General features: G+C 45.1%; 1 gene segment (V, D, J or C); it reads left to right on the top strand.

Moving 5' to 3' along the window:
• The first annotated feature begins 9,951 nt into the window (after nucleotides 1-9,951).
• LOC108175653 (T cell receptor beta variable 4-2-like) lies at nucleotides 9,952-10,560 on the top strand. The segment is given in 2 exon segments: nucleotides 9,952-10,108; nucleotides 10,205-10,560. Coding segments are annotated over 2 exon segments (513 nt in total).
• Nucleotides 10,561-11,065: the final 505 nt, after the last annotated feature.

Below are 11,065 nucleotides of genomic sequence, written 5' to 3'. Positions count from 1 at the left end.
CTCCTGAGGGAGGGTGATGCCTCCACCACAGGTCAAATGAGGATCCCACTGAACCTGAACTGTGACTGCGCTTGCTCAGTTTGAGCTCCTGTCACTGGGAAACCGGCAGGTAAGGATGGACGTATTTGATCTTTTTGATGAGCTTATAGATTTGCTGCCTCACGATTGGAGCAATGAAAGATTTTTCTGGAATGAAGGGAACACACTAAAATATCTCTTGGTGCTTCAGTCCCTGGTGATAGTGATAGGTTTGCAATTGCAGCAACCATGGTAGGACCAAATAAATGCATCTCAGGGCTCAAAAACACGAATGACGAAGGTCTGGGTCAGTCATCAAACAAGTAACTTAGACCACCAAAGTGAAGAGTGAGGTTAAAGAAATTATAGAATTGGTGGTGGAGAGGGGATATGATGAATATCAGTTACGACCTTGCAACCAGTGATAGCAGCAAGACTTCATACATTTCCTTAGCTTTCTGTATTTGTACAAATTGTAGCAGATCGCCACCTTGAAGATCTGATTCTTTGAATTAATGAAAGTAATGCAAGAATGGACTCATATCCTATCTTGTTGGTCCCATCGGAGATTCCACCCACAGTTATCCTGGACAACTCCATACAGACACTGACCCACTCCAAAGTCACTTCATCCCGTCCTGAATGTGGGTCTTGTGTCCCCAGAGCACTCTGCTTCTGTGGCATGAGACACATTGGTATCCTGCATGGCACTAATGCACAACAATTCAGAGATGGGAGAGTTAATGCCCTCCAAGGAAAATTTTCAACCATTAGGGAATGAGAACTGCTGGATGAAACTTCTGCATTAGTCTTAGGCTGCCAGCCTATTTATAGTGATGTACCGGTAGATATGTGGGTTTTTTGTGTGTATTTTTATTCTTTTTGACTTTTTTTCTCTGATTTTCCATTGACATTTCTATCTGGCCTCTTTCACTGTGTCTGTTCTTTTCAACTTTGTCTATTCTTTCAAGTACATACATTGAATTCTTAACTTGGGATATTTTGTGTATTTAAGATCTAGAATTTCTAGTTAAATCATGATTATACTTTCTAATTGTCTATTAAATCTTTCCATTTTGTCATCTACTTTGTAGAAAATGTTGCAGCAGTTTTTGAAAACTAGTGTCTGACAACTCCAGTATCTGAATCTTCTTGAATCTATTCTTGTCTTTTCGCTATTCATTTTTGCTCATGCAATCTTGCTTCCTCACATGCCCAATAATTCATTCTAAAGCAGAGAACGGTACCTCGAAAACTGTAGGGAATTTTCTGCTCTAGCATTTAATTATCATCCAGAAAGGACTTGTTTCTCCCTCTACTAGGAAATTGGAGCAAGGGCGAGTCCCTTTAATTGAGCTGATGATTAAGCTGCTTTGAGGGTGGCCACTGTGATGGCTGCTCATCCTTGCAGTTAGTGTGTCCATGGAAGCTCCAAATTACATTTATTGTCTATAACACCTTTGTTACGCTTTCTTATATAGCATAATATTTACCTATTTAAAGTGTGCAGTGCAAAGCATTTCAGTACATTAGGGAGCTGTGCAGCCATCATCGCGATCAGTTCTAACACATCTCCATCCCTTGGAGATGTTGTGCTCAGTTCCAATCCGTTTCTGTTTCTAACCCCAGCTCCAACGTCTGCGGTTTTACCAGGATCTCCTCCTAGTCTGTAGTCACTGCACACTGCACACTGACCAGAAAGGGATGATGAAAGCTCCTTTAAACCTCTCCCCGCTCCACTTCCTCTTTCTTCTCAGCTACTTAGCTGACGTTAAGTTGGCAAGTGGCTTGAAGGGAAATGTGGTCTGTCACACGTATCCTTTCTTTTTGAAATATTGTTCTCTTGTGTTCTTATTGCATCAGTAGCTCCAAATGCTGTCAAATATGTATCTTATATTTTGAAAACCTTTTGCAGCCGTTTTTGATGAGAGTGTTTTTCTGTAACATTCCATCATATTAACTCTGAGATCCAGCTAAGTATATTTTTCCAAGGGTGGGGTACACTTGAGAATGCTTGTGTTTTGAGTGGTGGCAGCCTAAAGAGAGGGAGGAGTTAAGATCCCATCACCTATTCTAGCAGCCTTGTGTTCAATCCCATTGCTTAAGTTGTTTTCTCACGAGTGCTGGCTTTACTGATCCATGATCTTTCCATGAGGAAGAAAGCCCTCCCGATTCTTCCCAAAAAGCAGGGCTAGTGAATCTCTAGCATTTTAAATCTTTACTCTCAGTGCTTATCAACCAGGGCTCAGTTGGCACTTGGGATGGCATATTTCTAATTTGTATAGAGGTTTCCTATGCATTACATGAAGTTTAGAACCTCCAATAATAGTGGCAACCAAGATACTCCTGTGTATTTACAAATATCCCCGACAGATATGGGATATACAATATCTGGCAAAGAACACCCAGAACACTTGACTCATGGCAGTATCTGTGAGTCTGACATTTTCCCCTAAAATTACGACATAGAGAGAGACTATTCAAAGGTTATGCCTTAGTCTCTGTCCCTGACCTTATTATTCCTACATTTTTAAACCTCTTGGAAGTTCCCCTGGGACCCACAGCTTACTCCCCAGTCTGGGCCTTGGACCCCGCTTTGTAGGACCTCCCAGGGTGCGTGGGAGGGGAGTCCTGGCACTGAGGTTCACTCATTTTCCTGTGAAAGTCGCTCCTAAGGGTGGAGATTCTGCAAGGACAGTAACTTCACCCTTCCAGCAGCCCTTTGAGTGGCCTCATACTTCCTGGTGATCTGAAGCCCGAGTCTGGGGGACCCCATTCTTGCGTTGCCCAGACAACGGACAACAGGTTCCCCATTCATTTGCCTATGGAGGAATCGATCTGAGATGACAGGATCAGGGCTAATTACATGTATGACCCTATTTCTAAGACCTCTACCACCCTGCTGCCCTTGGTTGCTACAGGAGGACCAAGTTCTGACGCTTTCAGCCTTCTGGCCACAACAAGGCCCTGTGACACTACTAAGGGAACTCTGAGGAAGGCTGGAGGGAGCCTCTGGGTGGGAGAAGGTTAAGAGAAAGGTGTTTTTTTGGGGTGGGGGTGGGGGTTGTTGTTTGCTTGTTTTTTAAACAATCCTGGAAAAATGTGGTCTGCAGAGGCTGGGAGTCAAGGTTGAAGTGGGAGGGGTTAAATACATAGTCTGCATTTTCTACTGATGCACAGCTGTTGTGGTCCCAGAAAAGAACTAGCACTCCCAGATTTGTGTGTGAACCTGCATGGGCTTAGCAAGGAGGAGGGTTTGACCTGGGAAGGTGGGAGCCCACAGCAGGTGCAGGTGCAAGGAATAAAAGAGGCTCTGGGGGCTGGGCCTCTGCTTTAGCTCAGCCTGCCCCATCAAAGCCTTACCAAGATGGAAGCTGCAACAGTGAGCCTGGTGGGCCAGTGGCTCCTTAGGCTCTTGCAGAGAGGGTGGTAACTGAGGGAAATCTACTTATCAGGCCAGGGAAAGCCTAGAGCCCACTCCAGAGTATCAGAGACTTGGGCAAGAAGGGCTTTTACTCTTTTTTTAAAACTTTATTTGTTTATTTGAAAGGCAAAGTGTGACAAAGAGAGAGGGAGAGACAGAGAAAGAGATCTTCCCACCTGTGGTTTATCCCGTAAATGGTCACAACCATTGGGGTTGCACCAAACCGAACCAGGAGTCTGGAATTCCATCTGGGTCTCCCACGTGGGTGGCCAGGGTCCAAGAACTTGGGCCATTTTCCACTGCTTTCTCAGGCACGTTAGCAGGTAGCTGGAGTGAAAGAGGAGCATCCTGGACTCAGACTAGCACTCTGATATTAGATGCCGGCAGCACAAGTGGTAGCCTAACCCGTGCCACAACTCCAGCCCCGAAAGGTTTTTATTCTTGTTCACCTGCCAGGTGGTCCTCTGTATCCTGGGAGCAGGAGTTCGTGAGTGACGACAGGAAACCCCTGTTACAGCACTGAGTCAATGGTTCTATCAAAGACTCCCTTCTGGATTCCGACCTCAACTTCTGTCTCCAGCTGCAAGAGCTCTGGAAGCTACATTGTCTTGGCAATCTAAAAACGCACCAAAATCATGTTTTATGCAGGTTTAGTCCTTATGAAACAGGTAGAAGTTTCAGAATATTTATGTGTGCTACCATAAATAGTTTACCACACTGCCCGGAGTGAATCTAGCCAAACAGTTTACAGGAAAACCATCGTCCCTTCTCTGAAGGTCAAAGTTGCAGTTAGAACAGAACAAAAGAATCTACTGAAGATAGCCAATTCAATTGTCTACACTGGAATCAAAATTTCTTACCTTTCTGTATTAAAAGTCACTTTTCAAGTTAGACAACAATTTTTAACCAAAACTTTAATCCCAAGGATTCTCACAAAAACATATTACAAATGACAGCATGAAAAAAATAATCTTGCACAGTAACTCAAAGTTCAGCTCTACAATGTACCCTTAAACTGGCAGGACATTGGTATTTTCTGAAATCTCAAATTTCCCAATAAAGACTGTTATATAAACAGCTATGTATTCTATATTGCAATTACATAAGGAACTTATCACCTAGGCAAAGGTAAACTTTGAATATGACCTTGTCTAAACAAGATAAGAGTCGGTGAACTCAAAAGGCTTCCATAGCCTTGGAAACTCATGACTGGAGCATAGGGAGATTACTGCTGCCATAAACAGGAGTGTCAATTTGTAAAGTCAACAACAGGAGTCACTGTGCACTTACTCCTCACGTAGGATCTCTGTCCTTAAATGTGCTGTACATTGAGACTTAATGCTATAATGAGTACTCAAACAGTATATTTTGCTTTGTGTTTCTATGGGGGTGCAAACTGTTGAAATCTTTACTTAATGTATACTAAACTGATCTTCTGTAAAAAAAAAAAAAAAAAAAAAAAAAGAAGAAATTATCAATTCCCAACTTGACTCTCACTGGGATTAAACATGACAATAGGTCTGATCTGATTTCATCATCATTTAAAAAATCATCTATTATTTTTCACTTTATGTTTCTGTGTGGGAGCAAACTGTTGAAATCTTTACTTAATGTATGCTAAACTGATCTTCTGTATATAAAGAGAATCAAAAATGAATCCTCATGTGAATGGAAGGGGAGAGGAAGTGGGAAAGGGGAGGGATGCGGGTGGGAGAGACGATATGGGGGGGAAGCCATTGTAATCCATAAGCCGTACTTTGGAAATTTATATTCATTAAATAAAAGTTAAAAAAAAGTCACTTTTCAAATATGCTGAAAATTAAAGAGAAACTAAAAAAGCAGGAATACCCACTTATACACTCAATATTAAATATTTGGAATGACCAACATTAATTAAATGCTTAGGAATTCAAGGTCCTCTTGGAATTCCCCTGGAAAACATCTACATATTTTCCTAATAACAAAGTTAAAAAGACATAAAACAACTTTTTAATAAATAATGCTTATGCGTTACAGTATTACATTTGATTGTGTTAAATGCTGATTTCAAATAATCCAGATTAAATATTTATAGTTCATATAACAATGGAAATAATAAATGTAAATATTTAAGTAGATAAGTCAGAATTCAACAGATTTCACATTATTTGACTATTTCAAGTAGTCAAATAATCCAGACTGATGACTTACAAAGTTGATACTCAAATGGCCTGCAACAGGACATCCCGTTCGGTTTCTATCTGAATTTCCACTTGGAAAACTGGCAGCTGTTGGTCCACCTGCGGACATTTGATTGCGTGAGTGGGTGTGTATGTTGACCTTCATATTTTTTTCAGAAAGGAAAATGATTGTTTTCAGGGCCAGAACCACCAATAGTAACTAGGAGGCTGCTGAGCAAACAGAACGAATACGATGGCCCTTGTTCTCTTGAAAACCTGTGAAACTTCTGTTGAACACTAATGAGGAGAGAGAATCTGATGTGTTGAGATTTTCACGACACTCTATACGTGTCCAGGTAACACGAATGAGGAGAGAGAATCTGATGTGTCTATCCGTGTCCAGGTAACACTAATGAGGAAAGAGAATCTGATGTGTTGAGATTTTCACGACACTCTATACGTGTCCAGGTAACACGAATGAGGAGAGAGAATCTGATGTGTCTATCCGTGTCCAGGTAACACTAATGAGGAAAGAGAATCTGATGTGTTGAGATTTTCACGACACTCTATACATGTCCAGGTAATACGAATGAGGAGAGAGAATCTGATGTGTTGAGATTTTCACGACACTCTATACGTGTCCAGGTAACACTAATGAAGAGAGAGAATCTGATCGGCACTCTATACGTGTCCAGGTAACTAAATCTGTTGGAGGTTCTCTCCATCCTCTCTGCCAGGGCACACAGCAAACTTTCCCCAGAGCTCCTAGGGAGCTGGCAGAGGGAGACAGCTCTGCCAGGCACAGTCATGTTCTCGTGGCAATCGTAGGAAGCACAGACAGCAACGGAGGCTTTGTTTCAAGAATGGGAGAAAGATTTTGCTCATAGAACACAACATGCATGCCTTTCCCATTAAGACACAAAATCCTTGGGGAACAGCCCAAATACAAAGGGGTTACATATTGGATGGCCAGAGTGGGCATTTGGCACAGCAGTTAAGACACTGCATGGGACATCCACATCCCATAGTTGAGTATCTGAGTTCAAGCCCCACTCTGCTTCTTGTTGCAACTTCCTGCTAATGCATGCTTTGGGAGGCAGCAGATGATGGCTCAAGTACTTCAGTCTCGTTCATTTGGGAGACCTGGTTTGAGTTCCAAGCTCTGGAACTTGTGATAACTTGGGGAGTGAACCAGCGGGTGGAATACTTTTATGTGTCATCTGTCTCTCTGCCACTCAAATACATTTTAAAAAATAGTAACTATTGGATAGCCAAGACCATGACCAGTGTCCCAAGCACGTATCAGATATCACCCAGCCCACCTTTCCGTGCATTTCTTCTCTCCATGCCAGTTACTGTATTTTCTACCTCATTCACTTTCTTGCCTGAAGCCTGTCTCTTGTCTGGAACTCCAGAGTTAGCCCCCAGTCCTGTATGAGAAGATACTCCCTTCTCTGAATTAGCCAACTCTATCAGCAAACAAGGTGCAAAGAATCAATTTATTTGTTCCCTTCTATGTTTTTGAGCAATTCCTGATAGACAATAACAAATTCTTGATTTCTAATTCTTTGTAAAAAACATACACCCACAATCAGAAGTAGCATTATCTCATGTGAGGCAAGTGCCTTCGTATCAGTTTCATTTCAGCATCTCTCCCAGAGCTCCTGCACATGACTTGACCAAGAACACTTGCATCATATAGTAGGATAAATAACTATTTGCAATCTGCTCTTTACGAGTGGTCATCTCTTGATGTGGTTATTGTCACCATGACATATAGCCTCTTGTCATTTCACTTTATTCCCTCCTTCCCTTCCTTCCTCCCTTTGAAAAGCTCTTTTGTGCAATGAGGTAGGCACAAGGGATGCTGGATGAATAAGGCCCACACCCAGGGCTGTGCCTGGTGATGCTCATAGATTCTTAGAGATGGACGGAGTGTTGTCAATTGCTTACTGAAGCTCATTGTTTTACAGATGGCGGACTGGGTTGCTGTGTAATAATACTGATTGTATTCCTGGCCTCGATGTGGCATGCATTTTCTATCCCTATTCCAGGGAACCGTTCATTTCTTTTTACACTCATGTAAGCACCATGAAAGTGAGAGAATCCATGTGTTGTCTCATTCACGCTTGGCACTGAGTGGTCATTCAATGGCTCTACCCAATAAAGTGCACTTGAAGCTCCTGGGTGGACAGGGGTCGTTTTTCTGCCGTTCACTGTTGTATTCATAGTGCTAGTTCTGTGTTAGATAAAACACAAAATCTCATTTTGAAATCAGACGCTTTTCTGGTGATCTTAGTCCCTGATCTTACACCAGCTGGTTACTTACCTGGGTGCTCTGGGACCTGGGCTGAGTGCTGTGCCCCACTGGCCACCAGGAGGAGCTGTGACCCTACAAATCTCTGCGGCTGGGTGGGGGAAGACAGGCTGATAGAGGAGCAGGACCCTTGGAGGGAGTGAGGGTGCTTTCTTTAATGGAAGATTTGGAAACATCTGAAGACATTTTGGTCACAACTGGGGTGGGGGGGCTATAATAGGCATCGTGTAGGTAGAGGCTGGTGATGCGACTGAACGTCCCACGGTACCCAGGAAGGCCCCTGACAACACAGCATTACTTGGTGCGGTCACTGTCGCTCACTCTGCTTGTTCCAGATCGGAGGGTGATCCAGAGACAACTCAAGGAAGCAAACCGTTCCACGTGATGTTCCCTGCTTTCCATGCTGCTCTGTTCTCTCACGGCCGGTGGGCTCCCAATACAAAGAAGAGTGACTTCTTCTCTAGCAGCCTCCTTGCAGCAGAGCCCACCTCACTCCGCCCCTCAGACAGTGCCACAGGGAGCAAGACTTCAGCACAGTCCCCTCCGCTCACGAGCAGTTTGCTCTTTACTGTCACCCAGGCATGCCTTCGACAGGGCTGCAGCTCAAGTCCATCTCCTGCCGGTAACTGCAATGGCCGGGGTCGTGAGCGTTAGTCAGACGCTAAGGGGTGGATGTTTGCGTGGGAATGCCCTGCACTGTTGTTGGGAAGCCTGACTCTGAGGGTGGAGTTCAAAAGGGAGAGGAAGGGAGGAGGTGGCAGGTACTGGTCTCTAGAAATTCCAAACACACTTTTGAAAGGAGCAAAGGCCAGACATGGAAAAGGAAGAGAGCCTGTTAGAGGACACGGTAAGAATGGGGGGACAGGCTGTGACATCACAGACAAAGCAAAGCACCCATTGGCAGTGGAGGCGTAGCTGAGCCTGCAGCCTGGTCTCCTCTCTTTGGCGGAGCAAAATCCTCAGCGCGGGTGTTCGGGCTGCCCTGACCCTACCATGGGCCCCAGGCTGCTCTGCTGGGTGGCCCTCTGCCTCCTCGGAGCAGGTGAGTTCCGGGCCCGGGTGGCATGACTCTCCTTGAATCTCTGAGCCCTTTAACCGTGTCTACATCAATGGGCTACCTTCTAGGAGTTTTCTGAATTCTGGTCTCTTCTTCGCAGGCCCTTTGGACACAGCTGTTTTTCAGACTCCAAAATATCTCATCTCACAAGTCGGAAATAAAAAGACAATTAAATGTGAACAAAAGCTGGGCTACGATGCTATGTACTGGTATAAGCAGGACTCTAAGAAATCATTGAAGATTTTGTTTTGCTACAATAATAAGGAACTCATTTTAAACGAAACAGTCCCAAGTCGCTTCTCACCTGAATCTCCAGACAAAGCCCATTTAAATCTTCATGTCAGGTCCCTGGAGCGAGATGACTCTGCCGTGTATCTCTGTGCCAGCAGTCTAGACACAGCCTTGCAGAGTCACTGCCTCCCTGTGCACAAACCTCATGTCCCAGCCAGGAAGCTGTGGGGACAACGTGCTACCTGCTCCACAAGTCTGTGCTGTGTTCCCCCACTCCCTGTGTGGGCTGGGTAGAGTTCTATCCATCAGGATAGCCAAGAGGGAGTCCCACACTTTCTGCACACCCCACTAATCATCACAGTCACATACTTTAAATGATGGCATTGGTCCAGAAGGGACTGTGGTCATCCTGTTGTCCTCCTTCCACAAAACTGGGCACAGAAGGAAACAGGTTTTGAGTTGTGCTTTTCAGTGTGACTGAGCAGGGGAGGAAGATCCCATCATGGTGAAATGGTCTTTCTCTGATAGGGGGTCCTGGATGGGAGCGAGCCTGGAGGCGGATTTATAGAACGAGCAGGCAGCCAGGAGCTAAAGAGCAACCGTCAGAGGAGTAAAAATCTGGTTCTGCTTACTCTGCCTTTTCCGGGTCATCTCAGCCCAAGCAGCTCAAATCCAGCTTCTATCAGAATCTACAGAAGGTGTAGAGGAGGAAGAAAATCCCCTGGGGCTGGGGAAATAGTTAGAAATGGTGACATCACCAGCACAACCACCAACCAGAGCCGAGGAGACAGAGCCCAGCCCCTTGTCCAGGGTGTCCCAGTTAGACGACGCGCAGCATAGACCTGACCCTGCCATGGGCTGCAGCCTGCTCTGCTATGTGGTCCTCGGGCTCCTGGGCACAGGTGAGTCCTGGGTCCACGTCGGCTGTCCGTGCTTTTCCCTTTGGCTGCAGTAACTGATCTTCCTTTTGAGCTCTGTTTTGTCTCTTTACCCCATAGTCTCCATGGACACTAAGATTACACAGACACCAAGACATCTGGTCATGGGAACGGCAAACAAGAAGTCCTTAAAATGTGAACAGCATCTGGGACATAATGCTATGTATTGGTACAAACAGAACGCTCCGAAGCCCCCAGAGCTCATGTTTCTCTTCAACTACAAAGAGCTCGTAGAAAACAATTCTGTGCCGAGCCACTTCTCTCCTGAGTGCCCTGAGAACTCTCGCTTACTTCTTCACCTGGCCAACCTGCAGCCGGGAGACTCAGCCGTGTATCTCTGTGCCAGCAGCCAAGACACAGCCCTGCAGAGTCACCGCCTGCCTGTGCACAAACCTCAAGAATCCAGGAAGCTTTGAGGGCAATGGAGGGCTCGGCTGAATAGTTCCTGTAGGACTCCAAGCAGAAGTTGCAAACCAATGTGGCAACTCTACAGTCTGCGCCCCTACTTGGACAGTCAGTTTTGCTTGACTGGAACGTAACTGCTCTGTCGACTGCTAAAAAGAAAAACACTTTGGTTTCAAGATACTGTAGATGCCTTTTACTGGCATAAAAGAAAATGAGCTTACTGTGAATTGGTCTAAGAGTTCACAGGAATCCTCTAAACAGATGCCTGTGCCAGGGCATCACACTGTGCACTGTCACAGATGGCAGGGCACAGCCCAGGACACTTCAACTCCTGCTGTGTCTGAGTCTCTTCCCAGGAACCGAGGTGCTGTTGCCACCCAGGGTCAGGCAGCCCTGAGCTCTGGACCGCAGAACAGATTTCCAAGAAAGGGCCCCAGGAGGGCAGGAGCCAGCTGCCAAAGATAGTAGGAGACCCAGCCTTTGAGAAATGGGTTTGAAAATGTGTGTTGCTCCATC

This window comes from Oryctolagus cuniculus, chromosome 3 (genome assembly GCF_964237555.1).
Source record: "Oryctolagus cuniculus chromosome 3, mOryCun1.1, whole genome shotgun sequence".
Taxonomy (NCBI): Eukaryota; Metazoa; Chordata; class Mammalia; order Lagomorpha; family Leporidae; genus Oryctolagus; species Oryctolagus cuniculus.
The sequence above is the reverse complement of the archived record's forward strand: the minus strand, read 5'-3'. Positions and strand labels throughout refer to the sequence as shown.